Raw genomic sequence first — 15,028 nt, 5'->3', positions numbered from 1 at the left:
TTCTGTTAAATTGAATGGATATTTTGTAATTCAAAAGCCCATAATATTATATAAAATACGCCAAACGTTGGTCCAATACTCTACCTAAAATGATATCTATTGTCCAGCTCTTGCTTCTCCTAAAAGTGTCCCTAAATTCTAATATTATCAACTTTAGTTACAGAAATGCTCGACGTCTAATTAGCTTTTACAATTTTGCCTATAGGTTCAAAAAAATATTAGAATAATAAAATGTATACATTAGTAATTTTATTATCTGATTCAAGACAAAATATCTTTCAGAACTCAATTTCTTTGGTCATCATGAAAACAAAATACAAAAATGTCCCACAAATACTTTTTCTTGTTCCTCTTTTTTGTGCCAATTTTACTTATTAGTGTACACTTTTTTGTGTTAACATTTTACTTGTGTTTAATTTATAGTTAATTCTGTAGATTCTCGTCAGTGTACTGCAACAGTTGTTTTTCAAACAGATTCAGATCAAATGGACTTGCGTGATTTCAGTATTATTTCACAATTGATATGCTGTTGTGCAACATGACTTGATCCGTGTACAAGAATACATAGGCCTATGTTTATGCCTCCCCTCTTTTAAACCTTTATTATTTTTTGAAATGTAAGAACATAAACTATTATTTAGCTTTCCACAGAACATTGTTTTTTTTATATATATGCCCACCACCTACATTACCTTGGATGGGCTCTGAGCGCCGCTGTTGGTACGTCACTGACTCAGTTTCGCACTGAGCATAGCTGCGGTCCACCCCTTGTGTTCATATCTGTGTTTTTCTGCTCGGGGAGAAGAAGGTATGGTCCGAGGTGGCTTAAAGAGCAGCATTTACCGTGGTATTTCGAGATGAAAATACATTAAACTATTCAGTTGTTGGATTTGGTTGCATCAGTTTTTCATTGAAAGGAATTACTTCATCTCTACCTCTGGATTATGATGGCTTTTCTTGGGATCACCGCTCTCAGAGGCCCATGGCAAACACTGGTTGTCATTCTTTGTCTTTTCGTGCTGAGCTCAGTGAGTGGACAGGCTCGGTACTCCGTACCGGAGGAGCAGGCAGAAGGGTCTTTTATTGGAAACATCGCTCGAGACTTGGGTCTGGATGTGGCGAGGCTCGTATCAGGAAAAGCTCGTATTATTATGAAAGGAAGTCGACAGTACGTTGATTTAAACCGGGACAAAGGAACCCTCGTTATTAAAGAGCGAGTAGACCGAGAAGAACTGTGCGGAAAGACGACGCCCTGTAGCTTCAGCTTCGAGTTGATTTTAGAAAATCCAATCCAGCTTTATCGGGTCACAGTGGAGGTAGTCGACATAAACGATAACAGCCCGTCGTTCCCAAAGGATGAGATCAGTTTGAAAATTGTTGAGAGTGTTGCGTCAGGCACTCGTTTCTCATTAGAGAGCGCAGATGACCCCGATGTTGGTATTAATGATATTCAAAAATATACACTTAAACCCTCTGATCACTTTAAATTGGAAGTACAGAACCAGCCTGATGGAGGGAGTTACATCGAAATGGTTTTGCAAAACCCATTGGACCGAGAGAAAGAGGAGACTCACTCTCTCGTGCTGCTTGCTTCAGATGGAGGAGAGCCTCACAGATCAGGGACGGTGCGTATTCATATCAGTGTGCTGGATGCTAATGATAATGCGCCAGTCTGTAGTCAGCCTGTTTATAAAGCAGATGTCCGAGAGAACTCTCCTGCAGGAACAGTGGTGACCACTGTCAGTGCGAATGACGCAGATAAAGGTGTAAATGGAGAAGTAACTTACTCCATAGCTCATGTTGCCAGAGAGGCGAAGCAGCTTTTTGAGGTAAATGTAAAATCTGGAGAGATTAAAGTAACAGGTAAAGTGGATTTTGAAAAATCTCAAACATATCAATTAAACGTTCAGGCCAGTGACCACGGGGGATATACAGACACGTGTAAAGTTATTATTCAGATAATTGACGAGAACGACAACGCGCCTACAATACAATTGATGTCATTTTCAAACTCGATATCCGAGGACTCTCCTCCAGGTACAACGCTAGCTGTTGTTAACGTGGATGACGAAGACTCTGACGGTAACGGTGTCGTCAAGTGCTCCATTAACTCTGACATCCCATTCAAAATGGAGTCTTCATTAACAGGATATTATACGATTGTAACTGAAGACTTCTTAGACAGGGAAAGTGTTCCTGAGTATAATATCACAATCACCGTATCTGACCAGGGCTCTCCGCCACTGTCGAGCAGTAAGACCATAAATGTCAAAGTTTCTGACGTGAACGACAGCCCACCTAAGTTTGATCAATCAGAATATAGTAAGACTGTACCTGAGAACAACCCTCCCGGAGTTTCTGTTTTCACCCTCAGTGCTACTGATGCAGACTGGGGCCAAAACGCTCGTGTTTCTTACCTCCTGGAAGAGAAAGAGATTAATGGGGTCGCTGTGTCTTCACTGGTGTCAGTAAATTCAGAAAGTGGCGTCATTCATGCAGTGAGGTCGTTTGATTTTGAGCAAATCAAGTGGTTTGAATTCAACGTAACAGCTCGTGATGCTGGATCCCCTCCTCTGACTTCGGTGGCTACAGTAATAATAGTGATCCAGGACCAGAACGACAACCCCCCTCAGGTCCTGTACCCAGTCCAGACAGGTGGATCAGTGGTGGCTGAGATGGTGCCTCGTTCAGCAGATGTGGGCTACCTGGTGACTAAAGTGGTGGCTGTTGATGTGGACTCTGGACAGAATGCCTGGCTCTCGTATAAACTGCAGAAAGCCACAGACAGGGCGCTGTTTGAAGTGGGCTTACAGAATGGAGAAATCAGAACTATCCGCCAAGTGAATGATAAAGATGCTGTGAAACAAAGACTGACTGTTATAGTGGAGGACAACGGGCAGCCGTCTCGTTCAGCTGCAGTCATTGTTAACGTGGCGGTGGCGGACAGCTTCCCTGAAGTGCTGTCTGAGTTCACTGACTTTACACACGACAAGGAGTACAATGACAACCTGACTTTTTACTTAGTGCTGGCTTTGGCTGTAGTGTCCTTCCTCTTCATCACGTGTGTGGTGGTTATTATATCAGTGAAAATCTACAGATGGAGACAGTCTCGCACCCTGTTTCATTCCAACCTCCCTGTGATTCCATATTATCCACCACGTTACTCAGACACTTTGGGCACAGGGACTCTCCAGCACGTGTACAATTACGAGGTGTGCAGGACGACTGACTCCAGAAAGAGTGACTGTAAGTTCGGCGGAGCTGGTAGTCAGAACGTGCTGATAATGGACCCCAGTTCTACAGGGACCATGCAGAGGATACAGAGTGAGAAGAGCATCCTGGATGAACCAGACTCTCCTCTAGAGGTCAGTTAAGGAATGTCGCCTTGTTCCTTATTCTCTCTCTTATGTAATTGCATTTTCATCTATATGTTTTGCGCTACCCAGTCTTTTTCAGAACCATGGATAGCATCCCACCCACCAATTTCAAAATCAATTGTCGACTGTTATGTAGTTTCCTTCGCACATTTCTTTTACCTTTTTTCCTTTCCTATCACGGGGACTTGTAATTCATCTTGAAGTCAGCCTTAGACAAGTTTGTATTTTAGAGTGTGTATAACAACCGTTATGGCTTTTAATCTTCCTTTTTTGGGTATTATTTATCTTTATTGGGTTATTTTAAATGCCTTTTTTGGCTATTGTACCTTATAGTTATCTTTTATCACAGTTCCACGTAATGAGTCCTAAGTTGGGCTTGTATCGGCCTCGCTGCTTTTAGTCAGTAAAAAAGCTCTGGAGTGAGACTTCTGGTTGGTATTTGATTGAAACCAAACGGAATGATTTGGTTTTACATTTTCTAAATGTTTCTATTCGTGTAGGTTGAGCACAGACAGCAATTGATCACTGAATTTTCAACATAAGCTTTAAATTGTACAAACATTATTTGCTTTATACTTTATTATTTTGCAATAGGTAATAAGAAATGTCACTTTATGAATGCAGTCCAGACTGTTCTCAATTCAGCACCTCGGTCAGCGACATGTGTAGTATCCGACTCATCCTCTCTGTCCAAGTGTTATTTTCTTTAAATGCAGTGTGAATATAGTTTTTCCACATTGTTTTGTAATTACTTAATTAAATTAGGACATTATTTTCTAATTAATGTATATTGTCTGCTATATCTTGATTATGATTTGTGTCTTCTTGTCCACGTGATTACAGTTGAAGAATAAATCAAAAGGGAAAGTTGACAGCAAATTATTTTCTGGTGTTTACTCACGGTTTGTGAAGAGGTTAACAGCATTCATATGACCCTTTATTTCTTTATTTCATTTACATTTACTTGCAGTGACTATGCTGGAGAAATTAAATGATGTTGCCTCTCTGTAGTTTTGCATTACGGACTCTTAGGGCCGCTGTTGGCCAGAGTGTGCACAGCTGAGGGTGGGTTGTAGCAGGTCCTCCCATGTGACATCACAATAATGAAGCGAACACGACAGGAAAGTGCAGACATTCGGGATATGTAGAATCTCTACTTACAAAAACGACGATCTGAGACACGTCTTTTCCACGAAAGGATTACATTACAGAGTTGCATTTTTGACACTGAAGTGGAATTCAGTTTACGGATTATATAGCCTGTCTGTGGAACACCGTTGCGAAAATACTGGGATAGAACAATGGAAGGACTGGCGCTGTTGTTTATCTCTCTCGTTTCCCTTGGCTCTGTATTTGGGCAAGTGAGCTACACTATTCCGGAGGAAATGGCCAAAGGATCTTTAGTCGGTAACATTGCACACGATTTGGGTTTGGAAACGAAACGTCTGTTGTCAGGTAAAGCTCGAATTTATACCAGAGACAGCGACGAATACATGGAGCTGAACAGAGAGAGAGGAGTCCTCCTTGTTAAACAGAGAATCGACAGAGAGGCGCTCTGCAGACAGACGACGCCGTGTGCTTTGCATTTCCAGATTGTTTTAGAGAATCCAATGGAATTTTACAGTGTTACTGTCCAGATCACAGATATCAACGATAACGCACCTACATTTGAAGGAAGTGAGATGAAATTTAAAATAAGCGAATCGGCTATAATCGGGGCTAAATTTGTACTGGAAAGAGCTGAAGATCTTGATGTTGGGATTAATGATCTGCAAAGGTACGAGTTAAAACCGACTGATAATTTTGCTCTAAAACTGCACAATAACGCTGACGGTAATACAAACGTAGAGATGGTGCTACAGAAGCCTTTGGACAGGGAGAAACAGGAGCAGATATCTCTCGTCTTGACGGCTGTAGATGGAGGAGAGCCGCAGATGTCAGGAACAATGCTTATTGTCATCACAGTTTTAGATGTAAACGATAATGCCCCTGTTTTTACACAGCCAACATACAAGGCTACAGTTACTGAAAATTCACCTAAAGGCACAGTTGTTGCCACTGTTACAGCCTCAGATGCAGATCAAGGCTCAAACGGCAAAATAACGTATTCTATTACAAATAAATTTGATGACATTAAGATGTTGTTTCGCATTGACCAAGAACATGGTGAAGTCACTTTGATTGGAAATATTGACTTCGAAAGATCGAGAAGTTTTCAGATAAATTTACTTGCAAGTGATGACGGAGGGCTGACAGACTCCTGTAAATTAATTGTCGATGTTCAGGATGTAAATGACAACAAGCCTGAAATTAATATAATGTCAAAGTCAACTGTTATTTCAGAGGATGCTAAACTTAATACCGTCGTTACAATGATTAACATCGAGGACAAGGACACTGGAGAAAACGGTAAAGTGCAATGTTTTATCAATGAAAATTTACCCTTCGCTTTAAAAACATCGACGAATAATTTCTATAGTTTAGTTACAGACAGTGATTTAGACAGAGAGAGAGCCCCTCAGTATAACATCACAGTGACGTGTTCTGATGAGGGAGTGCCCTCCCTCTCCAGCGGCGTCACTCTCACCTTACAGATCTCTGATGTGAATGACAACGCGCCTGTCTTTGAGAGGAGCTCATATGAGGCCTACATTGTAGAAAACAACACACCAGGCCTCTCTATATTCACAGTGAAAGCCAAAGACGATGATTGGAACCAGAATGCCCGTGTTTCTTATATCCTGGAGGACTCCACTGTTAACGGAGTTCTAGTCTCCTCATATGTTTCCGTCAGTGCTGATAGTGGAGTCATCCATGCAGTTCGCTCTTTTGACTACGAGCAGATCAAAGACTTCCAGTTCCGCGTCAAAGCGCAGGATGGAGGCTCCCCTCCACTCAGTAGCAACGTGACAGTGAAAATAGTGATCCAGGACCAGAACGATAACCCCCCTCAGGTCCTGTACCCAGTCCAGACTGGTGGATCAGTGGTGGCTGAGATGGTGCCTCGTGCAGCAGATGTGGGCTACCTGGTGACTAAAGTGGTGGCTGTTGATGTGGACTCTGGACAGAATGCCTGGCTCTCGTATAAACTGCAGAAAGCCACAGACAGGGCGCTGTTTGAAGTGGGCTTACAGAATGGAGAAATCAGAACTATCCGCCAAGTGAATGATAAAGATGCTGTGAAACAAAGACTGACTGTTATAGTGGAGGACAACGGGCAGCCGTCTCGTTCAGTTGCAGTCATTGTTAACGTGGCGGTGGCGGACAGCTTCCCTGAAGTGCTGTCTGAGTTCACTGACTTTACACTCGACAAGGAGTACAATGACAACCTGACTTTTTACTTAGTGCTGGCTTTGGCTGTAGTGTCCTTCCTCTTCATCACGTGTGTAGTGGTTATTATATCAGTGAAAATCTACAGATGGAGACAGTCTCGCACCCTGTTTCACTCCAACCTCCCTGTGATTCCATATTATCCACCACGTTACTCAGACACTTTGGGCACAGGGACTCTCCAGCACGTGTACAATTACGAGGTGTGCAGGACGACTGACTCCAGAAAGAGTGACTGTAAGTTCGGCAGAGCTGGTAGTCAGAACGTGCTGATAATGGACCCCAGTTCTACAGGGACCATGCAGCGGATACAGAGTGAGAAGAACATCCTGGATGAACCAGATTCTCCTCTAGAGGTCAGACTGATTTAAGATTGTTTTTCTGCACCTTTAACTTTTCCATAATTTAAATCTCAAACACCGAGTTTTTGGTATAATGGATGCAACATGTCAAGATTTGATCATCACCCCATTGTTATCCTAAACCATCTATTCAGTAGTGCTATTTAAGCAGTTTTCTACATTGAGTTCATGTCTGGGTTCATTGCTTAACTTAACATTCCTGATATACAGTAATGTTCAACTATGGTTTTATGTGACTTTGATTTGTGTGGGGACGTGCAGCTGGTTTTCTGTACTGCCTGCAGCACTCAAACACTGACTCTGTCGTGCGTTCGTCACTTATGTTGAACCAGACGAGTACTCAATAGATTCACGAGTTTACATATGTCTTCGTGGCAGGTATAGGTATTTTCTGGGGGCATCAATCTATTAAATTTTGCTCTATTTTCGAACATCATTTCGTGTTTTGTTGAGAGGACTTGTGCAGTTATTCTTTTCAGTAAGCAGTATATATTTCCAGGACCTTGGAGAGAGACAGTTACTTTATCAGCTCCTTTCACCTCCAATCACTGTTACCTCTTTTCACAATTTTTCTGTCCTCATAGTGCAACAACAGTTGAGTTCCTTCCTTGGCTTTTGAAGAATTTGATCATTTTGTGTAATCATTTTAAATACTAAAAGATACGTTTATTAATTTGTCTTTACATACAATTCTTGTATTAAAAAGACTGCAAAAATGCCTAAATAGTATTAAAAAACATTCAAATTATTCAACGGTTTAATTGTCATATTTCAATTAAATTTCAGATCACTTTCATTAAACTTTAAAAAGGTTGTAAGCAAGAGTTCTGAACAAAGAGTCATCTGAGTTGGTTTTCTGCAGTTTTATACTGTGAACTCTTAGGGCCGCTGTTGACCAGAATGTGAACGGCTGACAGTAGGGTTGGAGCAGCACCTCCCATTGTTCATCTACATAATAAAGAAAGAGCTCGACGAGAAAGAACCACTACCATATTCGTGCAGGATATTTTGAAAGAAGACGTGAAATTTCAGTCTTTGTCCGCTTATGAGGGAAAAAATGACGAGTTAGCTTTCATAACTGGAATCGATATCAGACTTATGGGATACAACACTGAATCATACGGAAACGTTTCGGCAGAACAATGACAGGACAAGTTCTGCTGTTTTTCTGTCTCCTCTCCGTCGGATCAGTGCTGGGACAAGTCAGCTACACTATTCCGGAGGAAATGGCCAGAGGATCTTTAGTCGGTAACATCGCACAAGATTTGGGTTTGGAAACGAAACGTCTGGCATCTGGTAAGGCTCGGATTTATACTAGAGACAGTGACGAATACATGGAGCTGAACAGAGAGAGAGGAGTCCTCCTTGTTAAACAGAGAATCGACAGAGAGGCGCTCTGCAGACAGACGACGCCGTGTGCTTTGCATTTCCAGATTATTTTAGAGAATCCAATGGAATTTTACAGTGTTACTGTCCAGATCACAGATATCAACGATAATGCACCAGCCTTTGAAAAAGGTGAGATGCAATTTAAAATACGTGAATCGACGGTGATTGGGGCTAAATTTGTGCTCAAAAGAGCTGTGGATCTTGATGTAGGAATCAACGATCTTAAAAAGTACGAGCTAAAACCGACTGATAATTTTGCTCTAAAACTGCACAATAACGCTGACGGTAATACAAACGTAGAGATGGTGCTACAGAAGCCTTTGGACAGGGAGAAACAGGAGCAGATATCTCTCGTCTTGACGGCTGTAGATGGAGGAGAGCCGCAGATGTCAGGAACAATGCTTATTGTCATCACAGTTTTAGACGCTAATGATAATGCCCCTGTTTTTACACAGCCAACATACAAGGCTACAGTTACTGAAAATTCACCTAAAGGCACAGTTGTTGCCACTGTTACAGCCTCAGATGCAGATCAAGGCTCAAACGGTAAAATAACGTATTCTATCACAAATAGCTTAGATGATATCAGGAAAGTGTTTCAGGTAAATGAGGAAAATGGTGAAGTTACTGTAATTGGAAATATTAATTTTGAAGAATCGCGAAACTATCAGATAAATTTACTTGCAAGTGATGACGGAGGACTCACAGACTCCTGTAAGTTAATAGTCGATGTTCAGGACGTAAATGACAACAAGCCTGAAATTGACATAATGTCAAAGTCAACTGTTATTTCAGAGGATGCCAAACTTAATACCGTCGTTACAATGATTAACATCGAGGACAAGGACTCAGGAGAAAACGGAAAAGTGCAGTGTTTTATCAATGAAAATTTACCCTTCGCTTTAAAAACATCCACAAATAATTTCTATAGTTTAGTTACAGACAGTGATTTAGACAGAGAGAGAGCCCCTCAGTATAACATCACAGTGACGTGTTCTGATGAGGGAGTGCCCTCCCTCTCCAGCGGCGTCACTCTCACCTTACAGATCTCTGATGTAAATGACAACGCGCCTGTCTTTGAGAGGAGCTCATATGAGGCCTACATTGTAGAAAACAACACACCAGGCCTCTCTATATTCACAGTGAAAGCCAGAGACGATGATTGGAACCAGAATGCCCGTGTTTCTTACATCCTGGAGGACTCCTCTTTTAACGGAGTACCAGTCTCCTCATATGTTACCGTCAGTGCTGATAGTGGAGTCATCCATGCAGTGCGATCTTTTGACTACGAGCAGATCAAAGACTTCCAGTTCCGCGTCAGAGCGCAGGATGGAGGCTCCCCTCCACTCAGTAGCAACGTGACAGTGAAAGTAGTGATCCAGGACCAGAACGACAACCCCCCTCAGGTCCTGTACCCAGTCCAGACTGGTGGATCAATGGTGGCTGAGATGGTGCCTCGTGCAGCAGATGTGGGCTACCTGGTGACTAAAGTGGTGGCTGTTGATGTGGACTCTGGACAGAATGCCTGGCTCTCGTATAAACTGCAGAAAGCCACAGACAGGGCGCTGTTTGAAGTGGGCTTACAGAATGGAGAAATCAGAACTATCCGCCAAGTGAATGATAAAGATGCTGTGAAACAAAGACTGACTGTTATAGTGGAGGACAACGGGCAGCCGTCTCGTTCAGCTGCAGTCATTGTTAACGTGGCGGTGGCGGACAGCTTCCCTGAAGTGCTGTCTGAGTTCACTGACTTTACACACGACAAGGAGTACAATGACAACCTGACTTTTTACTTAGTGCTGGCTTTGGCTGTAGTGTCCTTCCTCTTCATCACGTGTGTAGTGGTTATTATATCAGTGAAAATCTACAGATGGAGACAGTCTCGCACCCTGTTTCACTCCAACCTCCCTGTGATTCCATATTATCCACCACGTTACTCAGACACTTTGGGCACAGGGACTCTCCAGCACGTGTACAATTACGAGGTGTGCAGGACGACTGACTCCAGAAAGAGTGACTGTAAGTTCGGCAGAGCTGGTAGTCAGAACGTGCTGATAATGGACCCCAGTTCTACAGGGACCATGCAGCGGATACAGAGTGAGAAGAGCATCCTGGATGAACCAGACTCTCCTCTAGAGGTTTGATTTTAATCTTCCCTTGCTTGTTGTTGCATTTTTTTAGTGTGTGTTTGTGTACTTGCTTCAAACAGAATTTCAGCACCTTGGACAGAGACATTGTCATGCTTGCGGTTCCTCTCTCCTCCATACTTCTTGTCTAATGATGGAGTCGTTATAATGTGCATTTGGTTGTTTTTCTGGCTGCTTACTCAGTTATTGTATACACTTTTAATACGTTTTTTTTTCGAGATAGAGGTGGCATCCTCTTTCAACTGTTGTTTCATTTTTCCGGTAATTCATATGATGCATTTACCTTCAACTCTTTCAACTTGAGTAAGGTCAGCTTTTTCTTGCAATTTCACATTTTCAACTCCATGGGCCGCTGTTGGTCAACGAGTTGCAGTTGCAGAGTGGATTTAAAGCTGTTCCTCCCATGTGATGTCGTTATTTCAGAGAAAGAGAAGGGGAGACAGCACTGTTCACCGAGTGGTTCGCTTTTAGATTGACACCACGGGCTTATAGACTGTTTTTCCAAATTCATGGATAATATCAGTTTTCCTTTATCTTTTCGAATTCACTAGGAGGTTCTATTCGCTGTGAAAAGGGTTTTTACTCCGTATTTTTGGCGTAACGTTACCAGCGGGTTGAACAATGAGACGGCAAGTGTTGCTTTTCATCTTCTCTCTCGGTTCCGTTCTTGGCCAAGTGAGCTACTCTATACCGGAAGAAATGCCAAAGGGTTCTGTTGTGGGCAACCTAGCACGGGATCTTGGTTTAGACGTAAAAAGACTAAAGTCAGGTAAAGCTCGCATATTTACGGGTGACAGTGCAGAATACATCGAGCTGAGTAGAGAAAGGGGAGTCCTTCTCGTGAAAGAGAGAATCGACAGAGAGTCTCTCTGTAGACAGATGACGCCTTGTGCTTTACATTTGCAGATTATTTTAGAAAACCCAATGGAGCTTTTTCGAATAACTGTAGAGATAACAGACATCAACGACAACATCCCCAGTTTTAAAAATAACGAGAAACGTTTTGAAATTAGCGAATCCGCTATAACGGGATCTAAATTTGTGTTGGAAAGGGCGGTAGATTCAGATATAGGCATAAATGGGCTGAAAAATTACAGCCTGAAGCCTACCGATAATTTTGTTCTGAAAATACAAAGTCAGGCAGATGGGAATAAAAAAGTCGAAATGGTATTACACAAGCCGTTAGATAGAGAGAAAGAGGAGCAGATATCGTTGTTGTTAACAGCTGTTGACGGAGGGGAACCTCAGATGTCTGGTACAGTAAAGATTTTTGTGACCGTGCTGGATGCAAACGACAATGCTCCTGTTTTTATGCAGTCTGTTTACAAGGCAGCCATTGCGGAAAATTCCGAGAAAGGGACAACATTGACAAGAGTGAGTGCATCTGATGCGGACAAAGGATCAAACGGGGAAGTTTCTTATTCAGTTTCAACTGCAATGGACAGCCTGTCTGACATATTCACAATTAATGAAAACGGTGATGTAATATTAGTTGGGGCAATTGACTATGAAAAAGCCAAGAATTACCAAATTGATATTGAGGCTACAGACAGTGGAGGTCTTTCTGATTCCAGTAAGATCATTGTTGATGTAATTGACATAAATGACAATGAGCCTGTAATCAGTATACTTTCTAAATCTGATTCAATCCCAGAAAGCTCTCCTCAAGATACAGTAATAGCCATGTTTAGTGCCCTTGACCCAGATTCCAGTATTAATGGCCAGGTGAACTGCAGAATAAATGGCAATATACCATTTACTATCTCAACTTCTTCTCATGATTTCTATAGTTTGGTATCAGACAGTGATTTAGACAGAGAGGTCGCCTCTCAATATAACATCACAGTGAAGTGTTCTGATGAGGGAGTGCCCTCCCTCTCCAGTAGCATCACTCTCACCTTAGAGATCTCTGATGTGAATGACAACGCGCCTGTCTTTGAGAGGAGCTCATATGAGGCCTACATTGTAGAAAACAACACACCAGGCCTCTCTATATTCACAGTGAAAGCCAGAGACGCTGACTGGAACCAGAATGCCCGTGTTTCTTACATCCTGGAGGACTCCTCTTTTAACGGAGTACCAGTCTCCTCATATGTTTCAGTCAGTGCTGATAGTGGAGTCATCCATGCAGTGCGCTCTTTTGACTACGAGCAGATCAAAGACTTCCAGTTTCACATCAAAGCACAGGATGGAGGCTCCCCTCCACTCAGTAGCAACGTGACAGTGAAAATAGTGATCCAGGACCAGAACGACAACCCCCCTCAGGTCCTGTACCCAGTCCAGACTGGTGGGTCAGTGGTGGCTGAGATGGTGCCTCGTGCAGCAGATGTGGGCTACCTGGTGACTAAAGTGGTGGCTGTTGATGTGGACTCTGGACAGAATGCCTGGCTCTCGTATAAACTGCAGAAAGCCACAGACAGGGCGCTGTTTGAAGTGGGCTTACAGAATGGAGAAATCAGAACTATCCGCCAAGTGAATGATAAAGATGTTGTGAAACAAAGACTGACTGTTATAGTGGAGGATAACGGGCAGCCGTCTCGTTCAGCTGCAGTCATTGTTAACGTGGCGGTGGCGGACAGCTTCCCTGAAGTGCTGTCTGAGTTCACTGACTTTACACACGACAAGGAGTACAATGACAACCTGACTTTTTACTTAGTGCTGGCTTTGGCTGTAGTGTCCTTCCTCTTCATCACGTGTGTAGTGGTTATTATATCAGTGAAAATCTACAGATGGAGACAGTCTCGCACCCTGTTTCACTCCAACCTCCCTGTGATTCCATATTATCCACCACGTTACTCAGACACTTTGGGCACAGGGACTCTCCAGCACGTGTACAATTACGAGGTGTGCAGGACGACTGACTCCAGAAAGAGTGACTGTAAGTTCGGCAGAGCTGGTAGTCAGAACGTGTTGATAATGGACCCCAGTTCTACAGGGACCATGCAGCGGATACAGAGTGAGAAGAGCATCCTAGATGAACCAGACTCTCCTCTAGAGGTCAGTATCATGGGATATCAAGTGTGGCCTTGCACCTTTAATGACGGCCCTTCGTGTATAAAGTTTAACTGCACATCATCCTGGGAATTTTTCTAGCCCAGAGCCACAATGTAACACATATTATACACTAATATCAACATAATACGATAAATCTATTTTTTTTTCTATTACCAAAACTGCTGTACTTTATATATAAAAAATAACTTATAAACTAGCCCTTTTAATTGTTCTTTTAAACCTGCTTCTGGTTGTCCTGACTACAAACCGAACCACATGTAAGATTTTCTCCTTTTTTAAAAGCCATACTGCTTCAACCTTAAACTAATATTTGTGTGCATTTTACAACTTCAGAGTGGTTACTGACCGACATTCATTTTTTAGTAAAACAAGTAATTACCTGTCAGTGAAACTCATATTTATTGGCTGAAATGCATAACAGGATACCCAGTTTGTAACAGTGAGATTTCTGTAGTTTGGTTGCAGTGATTACAATGCATATTATCTGCTATATGAACATACATTTTTTACACTGTGCATTGATTTACTTTCATGTGTTGATCCTGTAATGCTGTCACGTTGAATCTGAGGGTCTTGCCAAAATTGGTCAATATAATTGTAAATGTAGCACTAGAGTCTTGACAACATTTTTCAGAGAGGAAAACTACTGACACAAGTCAGTATGAGAGGAGAAGACTCCATAGAATAGGTTTATTGTATCTCTTTCCAGAAAATCCCTGCCCCCTTTTTTGCCTTCCTTTTAAATAATGCATATTTTGATGGTCTTAGAATCTCTTGGCATAAGGAGACATATTTTGCACAACAGTCAAAAAAACTCTCCTGACATCTGTATTGGTTTTCCGCTGCTAAACTTTTGTATTTTTAAGTTGTTTTCACAGTTTCGTTTTATCCTTTACCTCGCCTCAGTGTTTTGTTAAGTAAATAATCATAATGGCATCTGTTGAATAGTGTGGGAAGTTTTGATTTTGGAGTTTTAAGATGACCAGCACAAATATAGACCAATCTACCTATGGTAGGGCTATTTAGGAAATCCTGTAATTCACAAACACCTTCTAGCATGAGATTGAACTGGCTGCACTTTTGTTGTACATAATGTGATTGAAAGTATCGTCTTTGGTGACGGTACAGCATTATCCTTACTGACCATGTTTGCTGAATTGTGTGTTGTCTGCATTATCAAGCTCTTGTTTAGTGCCTTTTAGTCATTAACAAAGGTAAAACCATTGCGATAGATTAAAATAACTTGTCCTGATTTTCTGCTTTAAATACTGGCCTAGCAGTCCTGATGTACTATGTTAACATATATGTTTCATTAAGATGGAATTAGATAGTCTGCATGAATACCTGATGAGACTTCATCTAAAGAAATACTTTTTATAGTGGCTTGCAGCATTGGGATTTAATGTAT

General features: G+C 42.0%; 4 protein-coding genes across 25 annotated transcripts in view; all 4 read left to right on the top strand.

The window, feature by feature from the left end:
• LOC132981948 (protocadherin gamma-A11-like) overlaps positions 1–15,028 on the top strand; it is a 292,678-nt gene that overhangs the window by 186,938 nt on the left and 90,712 nt on the right. The window contains exon 1 of one of the 22 annotated variants that reach the window (XM_061048106.1): positions 4,483–7,063. The exons of 20 other annotated variants lie outside the window; for them this stretch is intronic. In XM_061048106.1, the coding sequence (XP_060904089.1) occupies positions 4,679–7,063 (2,385 nt within the window). In that variant the 5' untranslated portion in view covers positions 4,483–4,678. Of the gene's footprint in view, positions 1–4,482; positions 7,064–15,028 lie in introns of those variants that run through there. One more of the 22 variants, XM_061048121.1, reaches the window with a different exon arrangement.
• LOC132981965 (protocadherin gamma-A4-like) lies at positions 482–3,579 on the top strand. The gene has a single exon (XM_061048148.1). The coding sequence runs from the start codon at positions 945–947 to the stop codon at positions 3,372–3,374; it is 2,430 nt and encodes an 809-aa protein (XP_060904131.1). The 5' UTR covers positions 482–944; the 3' UTR covers positions 3,375–3,579.
• Positions 7,719–10,628, top strand: LOC132981935 (protocadherin gamma-A2-like). Its single transcript, XM_061048078.1, has one exon. The coding sequence runs from the start codon at positions 8,212–8,214 to the stop codon at positions 10,600–10,602; it is 2,391 nt and encodes a 796-aa protein (XP_060904061.1). The 5' UTR covers positions 7,719–8,211; the 3' UTR covers positions 10,603–10,628.
• LOC132981934 (protocadherin beta-16-like) lies at positions 11,227–15,013 on the top strand. The gene has a single exon (XM_061048077.1). It carries the CDS (start codon positions 11,227–11,229, stop codon positions 13,696–13,698), a length of 2,472 nt encoding a protein of 823 aa, XP_060904060.1. The 3' UTR covers positions 13,699–15,013.

Source organism: Labrus mixtus, chromosome 10, assembly GCF_963584025.1.
Source record: "Labrus mixtus chromosome 10, fLabMix1.1, whole genome shotgun sequence".
NCBI lineage: Eukaryota > Metazoa > Chordata > Actinopteri > Labriformes > Labridae > Labrus > Labrus mixtus.
Note: the sequence above shows the minus strand (reverse complement) of the source record. Positions and strands in the feature narration are given on the sequence as shown.

Bases quoted from the DNA above. Each gene is read 5' to 3' on its own strand.
- LOC132981965 (XM_061048148.1), top strand. From the start codon at position 945: ATGATGGCTTTTCTTGGGATCACCGCTCTCAGAGGCCCATGGCAAACA.
- LOC132981934 (XM_061048077.1), top strand. From the start codon at position 11,227: ATGAGACGGCAAGTGTTGCTTTTCATCTTCTCTCTCGGTTCCGTTCTT.
- LOC132981935 (XM_061048078.1), top strand. From the start codon at position 8,212: ATGACAGGACAAGTTCTGCTGTTTTTCTGTCTCCTCTCCGTCGGATCA.